The sequence below is a fragment of the Falco punctatus genome, assembly GCF_963210335.1.
Source record: "Falco punctatus genome assembly, chromosome: 6".
Classification (NCBI taxonomy): Eukaryota; Metazoa; Chordata; class Aves; order Falconiformes; family Falconidae; genus Falco; species Falco punctatus.
Genome location: NC_137585.1, coordinates 23,989,213 through 24,016,168, shown reverse-complemented (window position 1 = coordinate 24,016,168; position 26,956 = coordinate 23,989,213). Strand labels below are relative to the sequence as shown.

At 38.7% G+C, this 26,956-nt stretch overlaps 1 protein-coding gene across 1 annotated transcript in view; it reads right to left on the bottom strand.

Annotated features, from left to right (window-relative positions):
* Positions 1-26,933, bottom strand: part of DCP1B (decapping mRNA 1B) — a 55,881-nt gene extending 28,948 nt beyond the window's left edge. The window contains exons 1-3 of the mRNA XM_080391552.1: positions 17,881-26,933; positions 16,751-16,791; positions 14,183-14,310 (exon numbers count right to left, since the gene is read on the bottom strand). Coding sequence (XP_080247678.1) covers positions 14,183-14,310; positions 16,751-16,791; positions 17,881-18,033 — 322 coding nt within the window. The 5' untranslated portion in view covers positions 18,034-26,933. The remainder of the gene's footprint in view (positions 1-14,182; positions 14,311-16,750; positions 16,792-17,880) is intronic.
* Between the last annotated feature and the right edge of the window lie 23 nt (positions 26,934-26,956).

Genomic DNA, 26,956 nt, shown 5'->3' with positions numbered 1-26,956 from the left:
GGTTTAATGCATTTATTTTTTTTCCTCCACCACTGGTTCTCCAGTCATATCCCCTGCCATTGCATCAGTTCCAACTGCTTTTTAAATCACGATGATGATGACACAGATATTAAGGCAGGAATTCCAAAGATGCCAGACTATCAAGTTCTTAAACAACAAGTTGTTCTTAATAAATACTTTATTGTTCTTTTTATAAGTTGTTAAACAACAAGTGGTTCTCATTACTATTTCACAATAGACTTCTGAAATGTCCACATCAGACCGGAGCTCCAGTGTCTTTTGCAATGGAAATGATTAAACAGTCTCACCCAAGGAGTGTAAAAGCTAGGTGAAGAGGCATTAAGATAAACAAAGGGTGGGAGAAAGTACTGTTCCATTTTCGATATAGAAAAATGACAGACACTGACTTTAAAAAATTGAGTGGAAAAGTCTGCAGGAAGGCTAAAAACTAAATCCAAATATCCTGAGTCAACAAAAGCAACCTTCCTGTGAAAAAATTCCATCAGAGGATGGGCTAGTGGAAAAGAAACATAACTCCTCTACATCTGAAACTATTACCTCTATTAGTATTAGCTTACCAGTAATCTATATTCTCTGCTAACTTTTAAAGCAAACTGTAAAACATGTCTTCAATGCACTGAATTGAAGCCAGGCCCTGATCTACAGGAATCATCTGAACATAACACAAAAATGCTATTACATAAATCTAGGCTAATTATCTGTAAATCCTACGAGCAGAAAAGCTAACACTAACATAATACTATCAGAAGTGGAAGAGGTTAAACTAGAAACCATGCTTTTGATTCTGTGCACATCACATTGTACCTTGTAGCTAAAAGCAACGAGAACCTTCCTCCATCAAGGAGAAGGTGATGATACTGCCTTTCCAGCCTGGAGGCAAAAAACCAGTTTGCTTTTATTTTCAAGAACAGGAAGGAGAAGCTGACTTTACCTTCTCTGTATTTCCATACTGCCTACCACCAGGTTAAGAAAAGTAGCAGCTTCTGTTATGATTCTTATGGAGTATCTGGGCTTCTAGTCCTGTGGGGATAAAGCCTGCTTTACTGCATGTGATATACACGGTTGGTAGAGGACTCATCAGGACTTGAACATCATTGTTTTCATTTATTATTTACTCAAATATCAGAATATGTTCCCAATTAATTTTAAAGTGCATCTCTGAGGTACTTGACAAAGGTCAAAGTACTTCTCTAATTCCAGGACTATAGTAAAGTTCAAAGTCAAGTTCTCTTCCAACCTCTGCTGACGCCGTTTTTTCAGGGAAAAAGAATATTTTAACCTCAAACAGGTGTTCAATAGTATGTTATTTTATGTTATTTTTTTCTTGAAACATGAATTTTTACTATAATAATTCTGATTAGCTGTCACCCCAAATGGTTTAACTCCCACACAGTAATGAAAAACTTCAAAAAGGGCTTCATGAGGAAAATGGACAACTTTAACTATAGATGATATTTCTACTTTTGACTGTTGTGATCTCATCTCTCATTTCTTCATTGCATATCTTCAGATCCTAAGTAATGGAAATACATTTGCAGATCTGGACTAAGTTCTTAACCTGCAACAGCAAAAATCTAAGTTGCTTGTGTATACACACACACTTGTTCCTGTAACAAGTTACACCTGAGAAACACCATCAGATTACAGAATTTTTAAAAAAAACCACCACCTTCGTATTTTTGCATTTGTATACTCTGTACACGCCATCATTTTGGAGGCAAGCAACTACTTCATTTTTCCTACACTATTTCTGAAATGGTTAGGAAAAGAATAAAAAAAATAGAAAATAGAAATGGGCAAAGTCAACTACTCTTCCTGAAATTTCAAATGCTTAGTTATTTACAGCATACCTTATGTATTTGCTTTTATTGATTTACCACAGCCTGTTAGTGTCATATTCAACACATTAAAAAGTTCTTCTCTACTACTGTATAGCCATTCCTTCTCTTACAGTCAGCTGTTACATTGCCTTCAACAATATCTGCTTATCTGTAGAGTTGCTATTGGAAATTTTTAAGTACATACCATTTTTAGTGATACAATACAATTTCATGGGCATAGAAAGGCCTTTCACTGCTCTCATGTAATGACAGGTAAACACTAATAGGTTTACAGTGCGCTCACAAGCTATATTTCAGTATGGTTGCACTGTGGCCCCTTTTATCATTCACATATGGCCACTGAAATTTTACATGCTTGAAAACTGAGGGATCATTAGATTTAATTTTAAAGTATCAAAAAAATGTTAAAGATACATTTTATGACCTACTTTTTTCTTGTGAAAGTTGCAACTTAGTTTGTTTCATGAAGATACAAATACCACCTCTTTGAACTACATTACTGCTTTTTCCTTTTGATTGCTGTAATTTTTTAATGTATTTGTGTATCTTTTTTTTTGGTGTGTGTATCTTTTTTAACTACTGATGCTAGTGTTCAGATTACTATGAACATTAGCAGTTTACTGACTTTTCTGCCTTCTCGCACACAAGACATTCTGTGTGAGTATATGGACAGAGTAGAAACAGAATGTACTCCTAAGATCAAGTTTGTCACCAAGAAAATGCAGTTTAAGCAGTAAGCATTTCCTTGTTTTAAACCTGTAATCCAACAGAAAAAAACACATTTATCAAATTCATTTGATATTAGCAGCTAGACGTTTCACAATAGGAGCACTGGGAGGTATCCTGCAATTTTGAATCCCTGAATATAGTGATATATTTAAATCCAAATAAAAAATTGGAATTTTGTATTGGGAGATTTTCATTACAGCAATTGTATTATTTTCACAGATAAATTAAAAGCGTGTATTTCATTTTGCTTTACAAGTCACCAGTATTTTACTAGCTCATGAATAATCCTTCAGGAATAAAAAATATCTGTCATCATCTGCTTCCTCAGTCTCTCCCCTCCTTCAGCTTTTAAATCTCTCAGTGCAAATCTGAACCTCTATTTTTTCTGTTTGAGACAGATGTACAAAATATTCATGTGAGAGAAACCAGAATAAAAACAGAAAAGAGATGACAACAACAACGTAAAAAAGGCAGCAAAGCACTGAAGGCAGGCATATGATACCTTACACAAAAATCCAATGTTATTTCTCTCCTTTTCTAATCACTATGATTTGTCATTAACCTCTTGAGAGACGCTACACATTCCTGTGTAGAGGATTTAACGCTCTTACGTTGTTAAGTAAGATATACTGAAATTTTACAGAAAGGCAGTTTGTGGGACAGAGACAAAAGAATTGGTGGAGCTCAAACTGAATATCCATATCCGATCTACGACATTGAGTAGCACCAGATGATTCACAGGAAGAATCTTCCTAGTCCATTTATTGTTGACTTCTGACCTGAAGCGTGTGTCTTACATCACTTACATTTTTCTTCCCTTGGCTACAAGATCTCTGGTTGTTTTTATTCATATCAATAATATCTCTGCTATGCAAAAGGATTACTGAAACAGGCTCCAAAAGACCTAGGAGTACATACATCCAAAATAATGAAGCTAGCAGGTAAAACCACTGTCTTAAAATTAATCTTAAAAAAAAAAAAAAAAAAAAAAAGACATTATAATAAGAGGAATTTGTATTTTATTACATTTCATTAAAGAAAGCTATGCATTGCAAAGCCAACAACTGGGCTGCAGCTGCAACCATTAAAGCACAGCAGATAGCAAATATTAAGCCCAATGCTGTTGCTAGTTTGTACGCCAGTTAAGACGAAAAAGCAACACCGCATTTGCAGCCTTAGTGAAATTCCACTGGAGCAGTTGCACCGTGTTTCTGTATAGAACACATTCCTTGTCCTTTAAAGGGTATGCTATCTTATACTTGAGAAGGGTTTCTTTCTTTTTTCCGCCTGTAATTGAAAAGTATTGTTTACTGCTGATTTAAGGCTTGTTTTGACAAAGAGAGAGCTGATGAGGCACTCAAGAGCTTGTATTAAATCAGTATTAGACAGAAGTGAGCAGCTTGTATATGCACTGTGGGATATACTTGCTCACATATTTATCTTCCATGTTTTGAGAGAAGGTTACAAATATTTTTATATATATACACACATATAAAAGAGTGCGAGTGAGCAAGCTCACATTCCAAGAGAAGTTTTCTGGCTATGTCAGGAGTGAAGTTCACCCCCTCCTAGACAAACCTATTTTTTTCAAACACAAGAGGATATTATCAGAGAAGTCCGTGCTGATATACAGAAACCAGAGATCGTCATGGCTCGGTGAGGTGATGAGCTGACGGGTGGATGGCCCTCATTATCTTCACTTCTCAATCCAATTTTTCCTGAAAAACCACAGGAGGAGGAGGAGGCTCCAACTGAGCATAAGGCACAAAGGACAAGAAAAGGATTAGGAGTGAAGAGCAAGGAAAGGAAGGATAATACAAGAGATACTGCAGAGGTTTCAAAGAGCTAGAAAATAGTTTCTAGATTAAAAGACCAAGTTGTCAGTAGTGTAAAGCAACATCCAGGTTTTAACTTCTGTATAAGGCTACTACATAAAATAACTTTGAAGTAAGAAACAACTGACCAAAAGGAAGTTACCTTTACTATATATAGAAAATATACTCAGGTTCAGCTGTTTCAACGTTCCTTGGAATTTTAAAATGTTTCAAGCCTTTGTCCGGCAAGCGTATCACCCACTACCCAGCCACCAGCCAGGGGAACCTGAAATGAAGTATAAGGGGAAGCTGGTGCATGAAACTCAGCTTAACTGCTTCTACATCAAACCTGGAGGTAAGACAACATCGCCCAGTTGTGTGCATGCAAACTATACTAGTATCTACCTGTTGGGGTAAGTATTCCCCTTCTATTTAAATTGAACAGCCTGTACAATGTATGAAACTAATTACTTATAGCAATAGTTGGCATACTGTACTGTGAAGTCCTGTACGTGTCATCGCACTACCACAGGATTTAGGTAATTCTGGGAATTCTCAAATCTGTGCAGTTAAGTAGATGGATGGCTTCCCCTTGTAATATATTGTCTTTCAAGCATCTAATGAACATCACTTTCTGACTTCCACTTCCGACAGGAAAGAAAAAAAAAAAAAAAGGTATGTAAGCATAAGGAACAGGAAAGAAAAGACAAAAAGGCTAACAAGTTTAAAAGCTCAAAATATTAAATGCATGTGTGTGTGAACAGACTAACCTGAAAAGATTTCCAAAAGCAACAAGCTCTGTAATATTTTCATTTGCTGAAGAAACACATAGGCATTCACGTACATATTTACACTGGTCTGAAAACATCTTCCATTTAGGCTTTACAAGGAGGTGGGTATGAAGTAGAGGGTATACAGGTAGTCACATGAAAATAACCTCTTAAAAAAAATAATTATCTGTTCTAACTTGAACTCTTGAGCTTTACTGCATCATATGCCTATCTTATCTTGAAAAGATGTCCGGAATTCCCAGCGCTGGCAGTACACTCTCAGCAGTAAATGTCCAGACAAGCTATTATGTTGCTTATATGCTGACATCCATAAATGGGAAACAAAGACTGCGTCTAGCAGATATATGAAGTACTATACTCCTTCCATTCTATTCAGAAACTCACCCACAACTGCAGGACACTCGATAGGTACTTTTAAATCTATTCCGTATACTTTTCATACCAATTTGTTTGCCCAGGCAGGGATACAGTTCTACCATACAGAAAATAATTATCAGCCATTAAAAAAACTGCAGAGCTTTGTTATCTTAGCTTCGTAGCCTGTTTCTTCTCACATGACGTATAGTTTCTCTGACTTTCAGATTGGACTCCATCAGTCCACATAACTGAAAACCTATGTTAGTATTACTGCACTTCTTTTCCTTACACATTTTTGTTACCACCTTCATCGCAAAACAGAAACACATCATTTAGAGCGAAAAGATGGCTGCGGTCATCATAGTTACAGTTGCAAAAAGCCACTTTACAAATGCAAAGCATTCTAAATTGTTTGCTTTGCTAGCCAAAGACTTCCACAACTGGTATGAAGTCCTCAGGGTAGGAAGGGTGAGGAAGAAACAACAAAAATATCCTTCTAGGAAAGTACGAATAGAAATAACTGTTATAAATTGGGCAGGGTGACAAGGGGCATGGTTTTACGCATCAAAACTTCTATCTTAATCTTGAAGCCTTCACAACTGGTATGTACAATTTCCACTGAAAAACATGTATTTATTTAGGTTAAAGGAAAATATGAATAATAAGGCAGCCGTGGAAAAAGTAAATTTAGAAATATTAGTAACAATAATTTCGTTTAAAAAAATGAGCAAAAAAGGGATATTACAGTTCCTCTCTGGTTTTTGTTTGATTGTTTGTTTTTTTTAATTACTTAAACCCTAAAAACCTAAATCACAGAATTACATTTATCCACACTCTGAAGCAGAATTAACCAATACCTGCTAATCCTAGAATCGCATTAATAATTTAGTTTGGCTGGGGCCTCTGCAGTTCATTTAGTCCAACCTTCTGCTCAAAACAGAGCTAGCTTCAGTAAGCCAGAGTTAGGAAAAGAAGAAATTCTGATCAACCACTAGTTACCATAGAAAAGTATACTCTGTGGCACTTTTTCAGTCTATTTTTTTTTAAGTAATTCTCATATATGCAGACTTCTTTGCTCTACAACAAATTATCCTGTCCCTTTCACTACATTAAAGATCTACTCCTGCTTCCATAGACTCAAGCAGAGTTTAGTTACAGGTTTCAAAACCAGCAGCATCAAGTTGTATACTCTAGAACAGGCAAACCAACTATTCACTAGACAGCAAGGTCATGATTCCTGATCTTAAAAATCACCTGCCTTGAACCAGCACTGCTGCATGTCCATCCACACCCGACTGCAAAACAGCATTTACTTATGCCATCAAAATACAATAATATTCAACAGGCAAGCTTTAAAGATTTTTAGGTATCCTTGAAAATTAAAATGAGAGACAGAAAGCATAGAAGTCTAAAATATAATGTACTTATTTCATGGGTTTATTTATAAAAATGTAAATAAATATCTATACCATTTCCAAGGGGCAGTTTATTATTTTTCCTGACATTCTGACACAATTTTTACCAACTTCTAAGCACATTAAAATCATTAGATGATTGAAGTATAGACCACAAAGGGAGATACCACATGGAAAATGTAGTAGGAAATTAGTAATGTTTTTATATATGCCTTATAAACTGGTCTAAGAACAGATGATTTCTGAGTGTAGGTACAAGGAAGTCTGTAAACTAAGCGCTTTACAGAATCTCACATTAAAAAAAAAAATCATAATCACTATGCATTTGATAAGCAAGTTTCTTCCTGCTATTTATTTGCTTCTCTCAAGAAAATTTGTACATGACAAACTATAAAATAATTAAATTGGACACAAACTGTAAAACAGGTTTAAAAAAATAAAAATGCATGTAACGTGACAAAGCTTATGCTATGATGTTAATTTTCTGGGCTTAGAATCAACTCTCTACAACATTAGTATATTTTCAGTATGTATATTTTCCTTTTAAATTTAGAAAAGAGAAACAGTATCTGTGCCTAACGTGTTAGCATTCCAATGCTCTCAGCAAAACTGAGTTTTCACTTAAGGTCAATAACATCCAGGCAAGATAATAGTGACCTCTGCTGCTGTTCTGTCTTGCTGGATGCATGATGAATTTTTATAATGCTGATCAAAGGAGAGAAAGTAGAATCGGAAGAAGGAGTGAGTTGTTTATTTCTCTGAGACAAAAATGTTTCCACGGACATAACCTCAGGTAAACCACAAGCATGAAAAATGGCAGTAGTCAGTCCAGGCAAGATTTTAAAAAACAGGCTTTAGCCAAATCTGTTTAGTAAACAATAGGCTGAGAAGAACATACTTCTAATGAGGGCACAGTCCTTCTGCCAAAATTACTTCAAATTTCTGTAGTTTGAGCTTTCACTTTTCAAACACTTTTTTCCACATTGACAAAAATTTTTCAAAGAGTTTTACACTACAGAAATATTTTCTTCAACAAAACATGCAGGTTCTAGCAGACCAGAATAATAATTCTGCAACAAAACTTAATCTAAAAAAAACTGTTTTTAAGTTATTCAGCTGTGACAAAAACACTGTGTTTTGTTTAATGATGCAGCAACAGAAAGCCACGTAATATTTCTGAATCAGCAGACCACTGAATTTAAAGAAAAATAATACAAACTGAATGAAATTAAAAACATCTAAAGGTATTTATTTCAAAATTCAAAAAGACCAATGAGCATCTGGGGAATAATCAACTGAACACACATTTCAATTTACTGTGTTCATCCTGTTTTGGTGTTTGGTTTTTTTTTGTTGGTGTTTTTTTTGTTATTGGACCAGCTACTGTATGTTGGCCCATAGGAGGCTAATAAATAAGGCTCTCCATTTTAAATTGACAGTTTTACCAAAACCAAAAAACAAACAGCAACTCTATTACATCATAAAAACAAAATCCCGAAATATCTATTTTGCCTGTCTCAATGGAAACAATTGAGCAAGTATTTGTTTTTTGGTCAATATGCAGAAGGCTGAATCTAAATATATACAGAAGTAAATTTAACCACCAAATTCTGGTTTCATTCTCAAAAATCATTTCAGAAAAAAGACGAAATTTAAAATTCTGAATTACAGAATATATAATGTAGTATAGATTTAAGAATCTATTTCAGGGTAAAAAAAAAAAGACACTATAGTATCCAAAGGAAGACTGTTTTTCATGACATTCGTTTTTACGTATCACACAAATTCTACTGCTGTAGTCTCCTGCTTTCCCTTCAGAAGTAAACTTCTAATAGTCTTCAAAATAAGATGTGCTTCACAAGAGAAATGCTATTGCAGGGTAATGGGTTTTCAGAAACACCTACAGAAATGGGACACTTGTTATCCATTTAGTATATTTTACCAGGATGTATTTACTTAGAGGGGTGAACTGAAACGAGACACAATCAGCCTCCAAGAAGATGAGCCGTTCTATTTGAGAGGGCTCTAGGATGGTGTAATATAGAACTTAAGAATGAAAAATCATAGTCTGAGAAAATATACACCATTAACTTTTCCTAAACATTTTACAATCACTTGCCCCCAACCATATATTAAAACTAAATTATTATGACCTACAGGGGAAAAAAACCCCAAACAACCCACAAACAAAAAACAAAACTTATGCTATTTCTTTGGACAGCTGGCAAACTTCCCTCTCTCTCCCATCCCATCTCATCTAGTGGATAGCTTTGCAGTGTGGGAATCCGAGAAAATAATACTAAATTTTTAGGGTTCTGACAGACATATGATGGCAGGTTAAACTGGACAACTGAAACTAGTGTGAGGCTATATATGTATCACATGTGTCTAGACAGTTTTACCAAAACCAGGCATGTCTGGTCTGCTTTTGTACCACTTCCTGAACCCCTGCAAAATCTCAAGTTCAGTGGAAAAATGTCGCATCTGACTAGGAAGCTTCATTCCGTTTCAAGCTTAGGAGATGACATGATCAACCTTGCTACTAACATGGCACAGAAACAAAAACTAACTTCTATGCCCAAATAGGTACAGAATCTAGTCAGATATAGAGTATTCATTGATCTGTCACACAATTTCTTTCTCTACTTGCTATAGCATAAAAACACCCAATTACCCTGTATCAGATCATCATCATAATTAGCATACTAACTATTATAAGGTAGGATCTTGTATTTTTTTTTTGGCAGCTGAAATGCTCAAGGTGAAGCTAACTCTTGCAACTTAATATTCAAAATTCTCTGTGTCCTGTAAACACAAAAAACAGTGTTCAGTGATGAAACAATAAATTAGTCAACTCAAGAAATAATTCACTGCCCCAAAACACACCCATATACAGCTGGTACAATATATACTTGGGAATAGTTATGAGTAAATTATTATATAGCAGATCAGTGCTAAAAGACGAAAATGAAGTTATTTTTACCAGTAATTTACAGTTGTGCATTTCTTCTGAACTATTTGATATTAATCAGCATAGTCTTATGCAACAGGCTCTAAACACTGGTTTTCACAACAAATATCACCAAAGAATAGGGAAAAAAGTAGCAATTATGTAGTTAAGATTACTCAAATACAGAACTCGGGAAATTTTTTAAAACCTTAAAATCATTAGATGATCTAAACAAAAACAGAGCTATTGTTTTGCTCTTAGAAAGAATCTGAAAGAACTTTAAACAGTTAAGATTAAAGGTCACATTGAAAATACCTATATGATCCATAAACCTTCTGTTTCTTGGTGGACATGGAATTCTCCTGGCATTAAAAACCCTAATTTCAGCTTCCCTCCTGGCTTTGAAATTAATAACTTTAGCTCTAGCCTAACATACCTCCCAAACTAATCTTTTCTGTGAAAATACTGGATCAGTGCAAACATTAACTGGCATGGATCTCAAATCCAGCCTGAAAAATCCTGGGATTAGATTGTAGGTGTCTGCAACACGGTGTTTAGACAGCATTTCAGCTTCAGATGACCAAGATCATATGGAACAACAGAAGTAATATAAAACCCAGTAGAGTAAAACCTAAGATCAAAACATTCCTTTCCTTATTTTAAGAATTCATAAAACTTGTATTTGTTGTGTATAATTTTGGAAAGCTTTTTCTATTGCAATCATATATTGGATGCAAAGCAGTCTTCACAAAATGATAGCTATAACATGACAACAGGTTGGCGGACTTGTCTGGTACAGAAGTACCACCTTTTCCTGCCAAGAGCATTTATTTTAGACTCTGTGATACAACCAGACATAGCTACTCAGCTCTACTGAAATGAAGTTGATTTCAACAAACATGCAGAGCATTGGAAGAAACAAAACACTGGGCAGGACTTCTTTACTCCTCCAAATACTTGCTTTTGCATTTTTCTGAAATTTGCATTGTCACAAAAAAATGTAAGGCCTGTTATATGGGAAAGCAACTACACCGATTAGAAAAAAACACAGGAAACTGCTATGTTATATCTAATAAGCAGATATGTATGAAAAATAGAGTAAGAAGTAACCAGGTCAAAAAAAAGGTTAGGAAAAGAAAACTTGTTTCCAGATCCTGTTAAGTATTACTGCCAAACTGTCCACTGTTTTTCCAAGTAAACAGGTATTATTGAGTACTCCTTGTTAGTATCTGGAAGCAGGAGATAAAAATAATAATTGAAGACTAGGGCCTAAAACCCCCAGTTTTGGATGAAAACTTCTTTTCATAAGGCAGAAGCCTGAAGCCTTAGTTTTGCAAAAATTATAAGGATAATTGTATAATAAAGCAAAACACAAGGAAAATATTAATATAGAAAATTCAAGATGGAAATTCAGAACTGTGTTTGGATGAGACCCTGGTGAAAACAAATACTTCATGTTGAGAAGGTTCCTTTATTTTATGTAGCAAAGGCTTTGAAATACACAGTAAGGAAGAAACAGCTAGAGGTATTTGCATCTCGGTGGACAAATCACCACGTGAACGATCTGTAGGGACCTAAAAAAAACCCTGGAGATGTCAAATGAGGTGGTAAATAACTTTTCTTCTATGGGTCTGTAATGCCAGTTTGCTCTGGAAACACAAATGGTTCCATGAAAATCTGAGAAAACAACAATTTTTCCTTTGAAGTACCAAGACATTCAATTTTCTTGAAGAACTACAGATTAAGCCTTTGTAAGAGTATTTTAGGAAGATAATAAACTAGGGGTAACGCAATTGATACTAACTGAAATCCTAAGCTAGTGGATCTACTTAGCAGAGCAAATATGAATCTTCTCTCTTTGATCAGTCATCTCTTTTGATGAAAAGACATAAAAATTCTTAAATAACAGATACAGATTTATCCATGGTTAGATCGAACAGCTAACTGTGGTAAAAATCAGACCCACAGACCCAGGCTGAAGATGACTTCATAAAACCAGGAGTACACTGGCTGTGGATGTTATTTCTTTTTTCATGGTTACACTTAAGGAATGATACAGTAAAGAGTGCCATGAGGTCAAGGAGCTATCAGGTCTTGTGGCTGAGAGATCCTAAACTGAAAGAAAGATCTTGTTACTTTCATGTTGCCACTGGCAAATGTCAGCATAGGTGTTGAGGTTTCACTCCAGCCTGCACCTCAGCCCCACACAGCTGCTCACTCCCTCCCCTTGGTGGGGTGGGAAGAGAATCAGAAGGGCAAAAGTAAGAAAACTCCCAGACTGAGAATAAAGATAGTTCAATAGGCAAAGCAAAACTGTGTGCGCAAGCAAAGCAAAACAAGAAATTAAATGGCTCCTTTCCATCAGCAGGCAGATATTAAGCCATTTCCAGGAAAGGAAGGTTTCATCACATGTAACATTTACTTGGGAAGACAAACACTGTAGCTCCAACATCCCCCCCTTCCTCCTCCTGCTTTCCCCAGCTTTTATTGCTGAGCAGATGTCATATGGTGTGGAATATCCCCTTGGTCAATTGAGGTCAATTGTGCTCCTTCTCAAATTCTTGTGCACCCCAGCCCCCTCACTGGTGAGTTAGTGTGAGAAATAGAGAAGGCCCTGATGCTGTGCACACAGTTCAACAGTAACGACCCTAAAAGAACAATTGCTTAGACAGAAGAACCCAGAAAAGAAGCTCTTCTGCATTCTGCTGTTGCAAAATTAGCCAAAAAGACCTGGACAAGGACATAGGCCCAGCGCAGAGAAGCACATGTTAATACTTACATTTGAGACCCTGCAAATCTAAAATTCTGCCAGCTCTTAGGGAACAAACAGCTTACACCCCCCAAAAGCCCCCAATTTTTCTCCTAATAAAAAGCCAAATGAAACACAGTTTACATGTAGTAATCAGACTCTTACTTCATGCCAGCATAAAGTTACAACTTCTAATTATTCTTTATGCCAATTGTCTCAACAAAAATGAAAAATGAATACATCACATTTCAAAAGGTAGATATTAGCATATACATACATATACTCCTAATGGAATTTCAAAATGAGATAAAAAAAGATTACATATACATAGGAAAGACTCTTCAAAATCAGACAGGGTAACTAGGTCTCACGGTCCTTAAAATGTTAATGTCTGGTCTAGTCTAGGTTTGCCTAGAGATGTCTGCATTTCTTTTCAGTTTCTTTGGGAATTTCAATTCTTTGTCAGCCTATCAAATACTCTCAAAACCAGAAGTTTCATTTAGGCTATTTAAAATGTTAATTTTCTGTTGTTTCTACCACACAGTGTTTGTGAACAATAGGATTCCCTCTTGATATACTTTCCAACTCCAAATTAGTTTATGAAGTAAAAAGGTCTATCAGATTATCAAACTGGGCTGCTTTGCAAGTAAAAAATTTCCTCTGCTTTTACTTCATCCAGAGGGACCACTTCTGCATCACAGTTTACATAAAACATTTTTGCAATCTGCTTTTATGCATCAAGCACAAAGTATAGATCATACTACAGCTCTGCTTCTAAGTACAGATATAAACTCTGTATTTATAACTGCTCATTCTCATATAATTGAAACATTGTAACATCTTTATGTATACCTGCATGTAAAAGCACAGCTTCCTCATGTCTTCCACTTATTTCTGAGTTTGCCCGACACTTGCTAATTCTTGTATAAAAATAATAATGCAAGATAAACACAGAGTCCAAAGCTTTGTCTTTCATGAAGGTTTAAATTAGGCTCAACACTATGTTGTCAAGAGTTACCCCTAATAGTTGAGAAGTAACCTGCCTTCCAACTTGCTGTAAGGATAGTATTTTGGAGCTGGAACAGAAGACAGGGTTTGAAATTGGCTGCATTTGTCTATTTTTACGCAGAAACCCAAGACTACAAATATTATGATGACCCTCAGTAGATCTGCTTTATGGCAAGACTTTCCGACACTGACTAGGAAGTATTCAGAACACACGCAATATCTCTGTGAAGTCTCTAAGCTCATTACATACACACGACCACAAAAGTCTACTATTTCTTAGTTAAATGAAGAGATTACTGTTAGAGCACTTTCTAATACTTTCTTCAGAAGAGCAGCATTTTAGGAAGCACTGCACAACTCTTCTCTTTCAGCACATCAAAAAGCAAAATGTATTCCTTCAATTGTAACTCTTAACCAGCTAGTATCAGCCCTTGAAAGCTGTGGTCTAATCATTTGGACTGCCTTAACCAAGAGACTGAAGAGGAACCCAACATATCACATACTTACGTCTGGCATTTCTGTACAGTAGAAAAGGGTCCTGCAGCTGGAAATCAAGGTCTTTAGTAATAGGTTCTGTTCGATTTTCCATGCTTAGCCTGTTCATAATTGTGAAACCATGCCTGGGAGAAGCCGATCTGAAAATTATCAAGTAGAAATCAAATCAAGTCAAGAAAAAAAAAATATTACTAGAATTTCTTTGTCGTATAGTTCTCCAAAATTGTGGTTTTATTTCTAAGAGATACTAGAAAAAACTAATTTTGTTGCCAAGGAAGTAACAATTGATTCTTGCAGTGTTTTGTGCAATCCTTTTAATTATGGCAAACCCTACATCATGTATGAGAAATAACAGAAGAACCATTGGTCTCACAACAGCTAAAGAGAGTATACCACATTTGCAGCACCACCATTTGAGGTCCACTGATTTAGTCACAGCATAATCACATCTGCATGTGCACTCTCCAAGTTATAAGGCCTACAACTTCTGAACAGGCAAGATATTACAAAATGCCACTCCGTCCCAGACCACTACCATCATGTTGTTCAAACACCACCATCTACCCTGTAGTTTCTTGCTGGAGCAGGAAACAGCAATTAGAACAATTCAGGCATGGGCCAGAGCAAGTGTATTTTTTAACACTTAGGTTAATAATTGCAGACAGTCATCCTAGACAGGATTTTTCCATACCCTCTGAAGCCTAAGAACAAAAGCGAGGGTGGTGAGACACTAGAACAGGTTGCCCAGAGCAGCTGTGGATGCCCCATCAGTGGAAGTGTTCAAGATCAGGCTGGATGGGGCTTTGAGCAACCTGATGTAGTGGAAGATGTCCATATGGCTCTAAATCATTATGCTCATTCATGGGTGTTACACTTCAAGTCACTTAAATGACTTTTATTAATGTCAGCTGTTAAACCTATCATGATCCTGAAAGGAAACATTACTTTCAAACCAAGTATGACAAAAAAGGAAAAAATGATGGCTAAATGTTTGGGGAAAGTGTCGTCTCTGGTAATTGCTAGTGTATGGATTTCTCTATGAAATCCAAAGCACAGGAACCAGCATTATAGGCTTGGAGTCAACAGAAAATTAAACAACAGTGGAATCCTTAACAAGAATCCTTGTTTGCAACAGTCAGTACTTCAAACAAACAAACAGCCCACTTCCACTGGTGCTAACCCAGTTGGAAGTCTGAGTTTTTGACCATTCCTCAGAATTTGCAAAGATGAGAGGCAATAAATAAGTCTGCTCAAGTAAAATGGTCACATTACTCTACACTGTCACAACAGTCATGAGAAGCAACAAAGGCAACACCCACGGTCTCCAACCTACGGTCTATTGGCAATGTCTTTTCCACTGGGCTTTCTCTGTTCAAAGCCACAGAAAATTAAAGTTAAAACTGATGGGGATGGCAGCGTATGATATTACAGCTCAACCTGTTCCATACTGTTGCCTATAGGGCATCCAGGGTAGCCAACCTCTGCTGTAATGGAAACTTCCTCAGGCAATAAAAAGAACAATGAAAGATCATAGATGCTAGAAGTGCCAGGTTACATGTTGTCAGTTCCAGAGTTTTAAAACCAACATACCAGAAAAAATACTATTTCTGGTTTTTGGTACACAACTACTGCTCCACTGCTAGCACAACTAAGGGCTAGTTATTTCCTCTTGTGCTGGTAATTATAATAGCATCTTATCTCCACTTACCTGAAAGCAGCTTAGAAAAATTACTGATGACAATTCTACTGCTGGTACAAAAGAGCTCGAAGGATTAAACCCAGCATTCCCACTTCACACAAAGCTCACAGTCTCTTGGGCCTCTCTATCACTTAACACATTCTCTCACCTTCTGAAAATAACCTCTTGCTTTCCAAGTTCTCCTACCAGAGAGATGTTGAAGAAAAAGGTTTCTGCTTTGGTGTCCCATCCCAGCAGCTACTGCAAGACCTGCTTACCTTACTATATTATTTTCCAATTTTAACAAGAGTCACAGGGAAATGCTAAGGCACTAACTTGGAAGCTCAAACATAGGGCAGGCTTCAAAACAGATCTAAGCCCAAACATAGGGCAGGCTTCACAACAGATCTAACATGAAAAGCCACAACCAGAGCTGCTGCTAAAAGCATTAAAAAAACCAAAACCAAAAAACAACTATCCAAAATATTGGATGAAATATGCATAAAAACTTAATAGTCAGACACATGCAGTATGGAAGTTTCCCAAGTAGGGAACACAACACTTCATAAGTTTTATCATTCCCTCACTTTAAGGAATATATTTATTTCACTATTTGTTTCTTGGGGTTTTTTTTGGTTTTGTTTTTTTTTTTTTTAACTGCAAATGCTACATCCTACTTAAAACAACGTAACAGTTTTCTATGGTTTACCCACATTAAGATTTAAATCACATTTGGAAATCTTCCCAGTGTTTTCTTCCCTGTATTTGCTTCTGCCAGTTTCAGTTTCCTTTCACCCTTGAACAAGGGGGAACATTTTACTTCATTCAGCCATGCTCCATCCCAGCTAGCTTTTCCATATCCACAGGTTTCACCCACAGATGTTAAAACATTACGTCCTCACCTTGTGTAAACAAACAGTGTTCCCTCCACATCAGTCTTCTCCTGAAGAAAAGGAAAGTCAATGAAGTTGAAATCAGGGCAGCATTTTGCTAGCCATCAGTGTGCCCTCCTTTAGCTCTGTTTTACCAATATCATCAGTTACACCTCTCTCACCTAAGCCATGAAAAAATAACTAAACTCAACTTCATCGGCTGGTGGCAAGAGACTAGAGCTAGCACAGGTCACCAGGCAGCTGACCCAAGTTTTGTGACAAGATATGAAAAGGCTAAAGGCTCGACATCATGAGACTAAACACTGTGCTCAATTAATTCTCCGCTGCACCCGAAGGTGTCACACAGGCCAGATCCAGGGAGAGGATTTTCCAAACGGTGCCTGCCCTCTGGGGTGACCCTCGGTGCCCACCCTCCGGGGTGACCCTCAGGCCGGGTGAGGAAGAAACCAGCAACAGGCAGATTGTGCAGGTTCTTCAAACACAGGCCCTAAGCTGACCATTACAGTAACTGTAATGAACTACCTGCAAATAGCCAGAATGTTAAACCATCAAAAGATTCCCCAAATTAAATGCTTTTAATTTTAAATGGTCTTTTTAGTATTTGTAACTCCAACACTCTTTTACACGCATTTTGGTCTGTTAGAGATGTTTGAATGGCAGACGAGCTCCTGAGGCCCATGCCCTAGTTTAAACCCCAGCCTGTACAGCCCTAACATTTACGATAAAATTTTATTTACAGCCCTGATCTTCACGATGGAACTTTTACAGCCCTGCAAGCCTTTGAAAACCCACTTCCCAGGTACCACGGGACTTCCCACAGTCCCCAGACAGCCTGAGCCAGGCCAACCCCTCACCCATCTTGAGGGCTACCAGGGGCACCCCAGGACACTGGGCCAAGCCAACACCTGGGGCAGCCCCTCAGCACAGCCACCACCACCACCACCAGTCCCCTCCCTCACACCTCAGCCATGGCAGCGCGCACACCCCACTCCCTGCCCCGAGGAGAGGGGCGGGGCCTCCTTGCCGCCCGCCCCCTGCCCGACGCCCCGCCCCCTCCCGGCATAAGGCGGGGCCACTTCTCGTCCCGTCCCGCCCCGCCCCTCCCGGCAGAGGGTGCGGGGAGGGGCGGTCTCACGTACCCACTCGTTGGCGCGGTGCCCGAACGTGTAGAGCGCCACCTGGCTGGCCACGTCCACGATGCTGCTGATGTAGGGGTCCTGCTGCTGCAGCGCCGCCAGGCTGATGTCCAGCCCCTTGCCCAGCAGGGCGGCCCCGGCCACCGCCGCCGCCATTTTGCCTCCGACAACAACACAGGGTTCCTAGTAGGCGCAACTAATCCAACGCCGAGAGGAAGGGTGGCGGCTCCCACCCCCGCCTGCCCAGTCGGAGCCAGAGCGGGCGGGAGAGTCGGAGCCCAGCCGCCGCAATCGAGCGCCGAGCGCCGGCGGCTCAGGATTGTTGCCGTTGGCGACGGGGCAAGCTGAAGGTCGGCCTGGCGGGGCCCGCCCCGGCGCGGAGCGCCAGCCGGTTTCGCAGCCCGTTCTCCGGCAGCGACCCGCGTGCGGTGGCTGGTGCCCCCGCCGTGCTGTCACTATTCGTTTCCAGGCCTCTCCCTGCCACCGGGGAGGCCACAGACCGGCTTCCTTTCCAGAGTGGCAGCTGCGCGCCCGAGGAACAACATGGCGGGAAGCGCGGCCGGGGCGCAGGGCCTGCTCACTGCGCCGAGCAGGGCGCTCCTGCGCGCACCTTAGCCTGAGCAGGAGAAGATGTGGGGTGCACCACAGCACGCACAGCCTCGGGAGAGCAGGGGGGCATACGCAGAGGTGGAGCTGAAGGCACATAAGCTCGGCCTTACATGTGCATGGAAGCATTTGAGTACGCTGGGACTGTGCAAAGTTAACATGTGTGTCTGTAAGGACATGGGTGCTCCCTGTGCCCTCAAACATACACCACTGCAATGCATGCCTAGCACCTGGCGCAGAAAGAGAAGTTGGCTCATCGATGAGTATACACAGCCTGTATTTGCTAGCATACCCTCACAGACTTCTGTAGGAACTTAAGGGAAAAAGAATATGAGTGCAGATTAAGCCATCATACAACCCTGGTACATATATATATACACACACGTGACAAGCAGCTGAAACACAAACAAGCTCCATGATATGGAGATCCACAAACAGCAGAGGAACAGATGGACAAGACCATGAATTTAGTTACTATATTTTCTTGTCAGACACACATATTTATTATTAATATATTGATATCAACAGTTTACAGAAAATATATGAACTTTATGTTGCATGAAGATAAACTCAATACATACATTTAAAAGATTTGCTTAACCATTCAGCCTGAGTCCTCACAGAGTTTTGTTTTGTTTTTTTTTACTTCATCACCTCAGACCAACATAGCAATTTTAGGAGTTATCACTTTTTGTATATGGAAGCAGCAGAGCAATGTATTTCCTTCCAGAGAATGGAATAACTAAAGGCAAAGGTAATGGATGCTATCTTGTTTACTTGTAATATCCCTGGTGCAATATATTTAAAAGGACAGAGAATTGATATAGGGGATGAATACTGCCATTTTGTTTTCTTCCCTCCTTTTCATTCTAGGCCAGATGGAGCCTGTGGGATAGAGTGAGCAGTAGCATCTGCTCCAAGATCAAATGGGCAAGCCCAGATGAAGAAGCTTCTATAGTGTGAAATGGCGATAGGAGAGAACTGAGAGACAGCAAGCTGGGAATCATAGTCTTAAGTGTAGGGAAAGCGAGTCTCTTGAGTGGAGTTAAGAATGGTCATGCTCTCAGAAAGGACAGAAAGACAGACTGTTCTTTGGGACTGAGGATAGAATATGTAGGTTCTGTGCAGCCCAGAAAGTCACTAAAAATTGGAATAAGGACCGACAGCTTCCTCTGCAAGCATACTGTGGGAGAGGAAACCTTTATACATACCCTTTTATTATAATCTGCCTCACTCTTCATTCCTCTTTTTCTAAAGCCACCTTGTTTCAGTTGGGGCTGTAATGAAACACAGCTTTAGAGTTTAGAAGTTTTAAAGTGGTTTTGGTATACTCGTGGTAGGAAAATGGCTCTAAGCAGTTCCATTGCAGACCTCTGGCTGACTTACAGATCCTGTAACAACAAGGAAGATATATGGGCTCATGATGAACAAGAAAAACTGCTGACATGCTATGGAAATGACCAAAGCAGAATGGCAAAAAAAGAAAAAGTAGGAAGTAGGAAAGTCACATGGCTCAAGTAGTGAACAGATGCACAATCATTTCTTTTTGCTGATCAGATAGTCCTCAATTCCCAGTTTCCAGGCACACCTAACTACATTCCTCCTTGTGTTGGAGTTTCTCATTCCCATCTCATATCCAATTCTTTGGCAATTCTCCTGCTTACAGAAAGTCCGGACTTGTCACCAAGGCATAGAAGTGCCAAACTCTTGTAGTCCCACTCCTGAAGTTTCCCTTTTCAGATGCCTTTGCTCCCTCTAACAATAATACTTACAAAAAACGGTGCCCTGGGGTATTTTTGGTGGGTTTTTTTTTGTGATGGTGGGGAGAGGGTATTGCAAAGTCCCATAAGGAAAAATGTGTTATAGAAAATACGTATTTCAAAAGCTTTTAATTTGAACTGGAAATAGTTACTCATAACTGTTGTTGGGTAGGAGAGAGCAGTATACAGAATTTAGAAGATGTTATCAGCCCTGTTCCAACTGAAAAAGATGTTTGATGCAGAAATAAGGTGTCTTTCAACTTCTACAACTTGCCTTGTTTCTGTTGTTGCCCTTTTGGTGAGGTCAAGCACTAACCAACACTTGAAGCCTTGCACGTTTGTGATCTTAGACAGACAGACTGGCTCAAGTGTGTCTTCTGCTCCCTTCTCTTGACATAGAAAGATTGTAGTGTACTGTTTCCTTGAGCTCCATGGAAGAAAACCCAACTGTGACGTTAAATATCTTGAAGTAGGCCTGTCAAAAATTTGCCTGTCTGTTTTTGGTGCCCTCTTTCTGGATGCTTCTTCAGTACTACCTTCCTCCTAGATTACTGCACCCCTTTTTGACATAGCTAGACAGACAGTTCCCTAGCCCTGTATTCTGAGTCAGTGAACCTGTCAAGCTTCTGATCAGGCCTTTTTATATTTTCTGTTGCACTGTGATGTGGCTTCTGCTGGTTCCAGCTGTTTTGCTGTGTAAGTGGGATGTAATTTCTCCTTCCATTTAGCCTGAAGTAAAGGTACTTAATAAAGCCATTAGTTCTGCCCTGCTTTATGGAATCACTTGATAGTAGGCTAAAAAATTTCCAATGAAACAAAATCTTGTTAAGAAGAGAAGCAGTGTGAATTCTCACTGCAACTAAAAAGGTAAGGATGTTTTAGCAAAAATGTCACAGCTTAAACAAGTTAATTCTTTAAGCTGCAGTTATTTGCTTACAGTCAGTAATCCAGTAGTCCATAATAACATAATATGTTTATGAAACAAAATAATTTTCTAGCTTTCAAAATGTCATAATTTCATGAAGTATATAATTATAATGTTGCATTTCTGTCTTCCATCCACCTGGATACTATTCTGTTAACCCCCCCCCCAAAGACCTATGCCTTTGACATAGTATGAAAGGCATTTTGGGTAGGTAATATCCAGACCAATTTAGGGCAAAATCCATGCAGCATGATGTTCCTAAGGTCTCTGTTAATAATAAACATCAAGATGGTTAGGCCAAACCTTTTCACAAGAATTGTTCAAACTGATATTAAGCCTTCACATTAAAGAATCTATGGTACTTGTAAAGACTAAGCTGTGCCTCCTACAGCAAATTACGAACACTGAGGATATTTTATGTGAAAATATTTGGTGGCACTGCTGGTCATATGCAACCCCTGTTGCAGGTCCCAGCCGTACAGTCCTGTCATTCTGGCACCTTGGTACTTTACTGGTGCAGGTGCATATGTGGCCACAGCGTGAACCAGTCAGACTGGGTAAATGAACTGATTGAAAAACAAGCATTCATACTGCTGCTGAGATCACAGCCTTGACTGGCTGTTTTCCTACCTGTTCACATTCAGTCCTTTCTCTGAGCAGCAATTTTTTTAATAAACAGCAGGAATCACTTGAGCAAATGTAGTGTTGAGCACCTCATTTGCTTCCCTTCCTCATCTCCAGCCCCTTTGGAGCTGTTACTGCATGGTAGTTGCCTTTTCCTTTTTATTGCTTCCCCAAGGCTGCCATAATTTTCTTCTCACTGTGACTGGTGGCATCACTGCTGCCCTGCTAGCAGAAAGGGTGCTGAGGCAGCATTAATAAGCTCCTCTTATCCATACAGGGCCACTTGAATATCTTTGCATGGTACTTTCCAGCATGCCAGCTTCCTGGGGAGCAGTGGGTTGCTCTTGTGGAACCAGGGTGATCCCACAAAGCTTGGTTACCATGTTCCACATATTTCTGGGGATGTACTTGCAACTTTGCAGCATGGTAGCTCTCACCACTTGGGAACTAGTGCCCCTGTGGTTTGTGCTGAAGGCTAGCTGCATCCCTTCCCAGACACTTGAAACGTACAGTCTTTCCTGCCCACATTTATTACAGCCTCTCAGTAGCTAGCATTAGAGTGCTTTCCTCATGCTCAAAACTTGAAATTGCTGGTTATACTGTTGGACCACTTCTGAACTCCAGTCCTAATGGTTAAAGCAATTTTAGTCTTTTTGTTAGTGATTTATTACTTCCTAAAGGTTCCTTAACGAGTATAGGGTCAGAATATATAGTTTCATCTGGTTCAGTTATTAAAAAAATATCTCTCTGCACTAAAACTAAATCTGGTTACTTTCATTCCATTTCAAAACAACTCTCCTTCCTGTCCCCAAATAAAACCCAGTGCATGCACATATGTGTCTGGATTGTTGCTCTCTGGTAAAGTTTATGAGACCATTTTGAAATTTTCTGCAAATGTTGGTCCACACAAGAATGAGATAGTGTTCTTTGGCATTGTTTGTTTTGAAATTCTGATATTAGACATACCATGTATGGAATAATTAACTATAATTTACAATGATTTTCAGTTGAAGGTTGGTTTTATTCTGCATATAAGAGCCTTACCAAAAAATCATTTCTTTCCTTGACTTACATTTTGCTAAGTGATTCTCATAGTAAGAAACTCTACACTTTTTCTTTTGCTGTACATTTATTTGCAAGATACTGAGCTTTGCCTTTTTTGTATGCCCAGCTTCTGCTACTGGCCTAGCTGAAGGAGAACTAAAGGAAAGTTCCCTACTATTGTTAATTGAACTATAGTTTTTTCTTTCTAACTTCCTATGTAGATATTCTTCTGGAGTGAAGATTTATTTTTGATTTAGCTTTAGCCACTTTTCAAAGGGCATAATCTGAGCTAAAAAAAACCCCAAAACCAACTTAATACCAAGAAAAGACTATTTCAGGAGGAAGGGAGAAGCTGTACCAATATAATTGCTTTGAATGATAGTGTTATACAGAAAAAAAATTGTTTCTTGTGTACATTTAATCAGTAAAAACTCTGATTTTTATCAGCGTTAGATTTTCAGTGTTTTAGGTGACTGTATGATTTCAGTGTCTTATCTTTCAGTAGAGCAGAAATGAAAAAATGATAAACCTAAAAAAGATTCTTCTGCATGGAACATTTTTTCCCAGTTATACTAGTTGATAAAATACAAAGACGTTACCTTTATTCACAGACTTTGCCTGACTTCTATAACTATACAATTACGAGTATGATTCTGTCAGATCTTTTAATAAAATTCTAGATTACATCCTCCAGCCTCTCCCTAATGCTGAATGTTCTAAACATGCATTGCTGATTTTCCTGCTGTAACAAAGTAAAAATACTGTCAAAACTTGATGGCTTTTTTTTCACCTTCTTTACTTATTCAATGTAGCAGAAATCACTGACTTCCTTCAGTAATATTTCTCGTAAGGTTTAATTTCACAAGTTCCTTTACTTTCACCCACACACAACTTTACAGGTAAAAAAATTGAAACTGGATTTTACTATGAGAAGACAACCATTTTGGGGTCAGTATTTGAGTTCTTCAGTGATTTTATTACCACAACTATATGTGCTTATAATAAATTAAATATTGTTGATAGCCAGTATGTTATTGGCATCCTGATAAACTGCCATAAACTCTTTCTATCCATCAGCTTCATTCTTTGCAGTTGATCAGCTAGACAAACTACCAAAATACTGATGAGGATAGGGCATTCCTGCTGTTTCCCATAGGTTAATAAGATGTAACAGTAATTATATCTTACCAAAGATAACATCTTTCCAACAACTTCTTTCTGGTAATCACCATTTAATTTGGCAGAATCAAACACCTGTAGCTCTAAAAGAGCTGTTTTCCAACTAGTTACAGAGAAGATGGCCTCATTTAATTAATTCCTAATATGAAAAGTTCCATTAGATAATTACATGAAGTCAGGACCTCATTTTTACACCTCACCTGGCATAGGAGCTCTTGATGTATTAAGGAAATGGCATCACGACAAAGATGTGCTACTGTTGCTGCTGTGAAGAAGCTGGTAGCAAGGCTGGAGGAGTACTGGGGCTGAGACTAGCCAGGGGGGCTGGGATGGGGTGCATAGCGAGTTGTGCCTGTGGTGCTAAAGTATCTTGTTAGGAAAATGAGTTCTGTAGGTCCAAATCAGCTTTTCTTTTTAGTTAATTGATGAAGTGAGGAAGAGCTCTGAATAACTGTTACACCTGTAGCTGTTACAGTGTCACTTTATTAAAAGAATTAGCATTATTACTGTCTCTACTGACAGAAGTATCTTCTTGGGTTTTGTTAGGGGGGGTTGTTTTTTGGTTTTTGTTTGGTTTTTTTTTTATGAATAATGTTCGTGTTTATTGAAGGCTAATGAAGGATTTCATAGCTTTAGACATAGCATAAGTGAATGAAGTTAGAGTGTTGTAACAATACTGAATTCTAGAGAGCTACAACAGATAAATGATGATATAAGGAAGGATCCTTAAAACTAAAATAACCAAGCAAGTCAAGTGGGGTTTCTGCATCAAATATTCCCCCAATATTTTTGTATTTTTGATAGCTGCTCATGAAAATTGCCACGGGGAAATTCTTGTGGTGCTGATGGCTGTTTCATATCTGTTCCTGCAGGTGGTAAGAGTTTGTGAAGGTTCTCACAAATGCATCTTTTGCAATTAAAGTTAGGCTTAAAAGCTATGGTATATGTCTTTTAATGTGAGATCACCTAATTTATAGTACCATGATTTTTATGGTTTTGGTATAACACTTTGGATGATCATTTTTATTTTTTACTGGCTCTGTTTGGCTAGAAAATATCAATGATCAATGAAGTAATTGTTTTAAAGTAAAATTCTGTTCAAACTGATAACTTCTTTCTTTTGTTATGCAGCATGTTGTAATAAGGATTCATGACTACCTCCATGCTTTAAATGCAATTACTTGCTTCTTCCTGAAACTTAGGAATGCTTCGTTTAGATTTTATTTCTTCAGTATGGTTATTATTTGCGCTGCTTGAGGCTTCTATGGGAAGAAAGGAGCTCAGACTTGTGTAGCAGAAGATAAAACTTGATAACATTTGAACTGTTGGAAATAATGAATGCAGTCTATCCCTGGTTTTTAGGAGGGATGGATTTGGGCAAAGACACCTTCCGGCAGGCAACCAATAGAATATTTAAGCACTTTGAACAAGATTTTGAAGTGGATACTAAAGGTATTACCACCACAAACCTCCAGTGGCTATCTGAGTCTGGGTTTATTACACTTGTGTGAATTTGTTTCTTCTGGTGAATTCTGAGAGCTGTGAAAGCATTTGGTAGTCCCTTTCCTACAATCTGATCTTGTCATTTTCTGGTGATTCTGTGCTATGTCTTCTGTCAGATTAAATTTACAGGCATATTACCTTGCTTGACAGAAACGTGAAGTACTTGAATTTTTCAAAGAAAAACCTCCACAACCAGTAACAGGCTGAGGCTTCTTTCTTCCTCTTATTTTTCCTGCTGGTTTGCCCAAATGTGTTAATTTTGTTGTCATCCTAAATTAATTTTATAAATATAATCCTCAGCTGAACTTGCTTTGTGATCTACAGTGAAATTGCTGTGTCACTTAAGCACTAGTAAACCTAACAAGACCATGTAAAACTGAACAGGTTCAGGACATTTTTGTGAAGGTGCTTCTGGTATTTACTCTTGACTTACTACTCGATTATAAGGAAAGATCTTTCTGAAGCAGTTTTATGTGACTTTGTGGGAGTTCAGTTATTAACTTATTAACAGATCAGATAATATAATGTATTTCATGGTGCTCTCGCAATCACAGAATGGTTGAGGTTGAAAGTGACCTCTGGAGGTCATGTTGTCCAATGCCCTCAAGCAGGGCCACCTCAAGGAGGTTGCCCAGGACCTCTGATACTCCAGTTAGGGAGATACTGCAACCTTCTTTGGCAGCTTGTGCCCATGCTTGGTCAACCTCACAGTTAAAAAAAAAAAAAAAAAAAAAAAAAAAAAGTGTTTCCTGATGTTCAGTGTGAGCCTCCTGTGTTTCAGTTTGTGCCTGTTGCCTCTTGTCCTGTCGCTGGACACCAGCAAAAAGAGCCTGGCTCAGCCTTCTTTGCACCTTCTCTTCAGGTATTTATATATATTGTTAAGATACTCATGAGCCTTCTCTTCTCCAGGCTGAGCAGTCTCAGCTCTCTCAGCCTCTCCTCATGGGAGAGATGCTTCAGACCCTTAATCGTCTTTGTTGCTCTTTGCTGTACTCTCTCCAGTATGTCCATGTCTGTCTTGTACTGTGGAGTCCAGAACTGGTCCCAGTACAGCAGGTGTGGCCTCATCAGTGCTGAGCAGAGGTGAAGAGTCACCTACTTTGACCTGCTGGCAATACTTTACCTAGTGCAGCCCAGGATACCACTCACCGTCTTTGCAGTGAAGGCACATGGCTGGCTCATTCAACTTGGTGTCCACCAGGATCCCCTGGTCCTTCTCTGCCTAGTTCCTTCCATTGTTGAACTTCATGAGGTTCTTGTTGGACCATTTCTCCAGCCTGTCAAGGTTGCTCTGGATGGCAGCATGTCTCTGGTATGTCAGCCACAGCTCCTAGTTTGTGTCACTTGCAAACTTGCTGAGGATGCACTCTGTTAAACAGGAGTTTAACATCTTAACTCCTTTAGTCCTTATTCTAATTAATATGATTTCCCTCCTCCC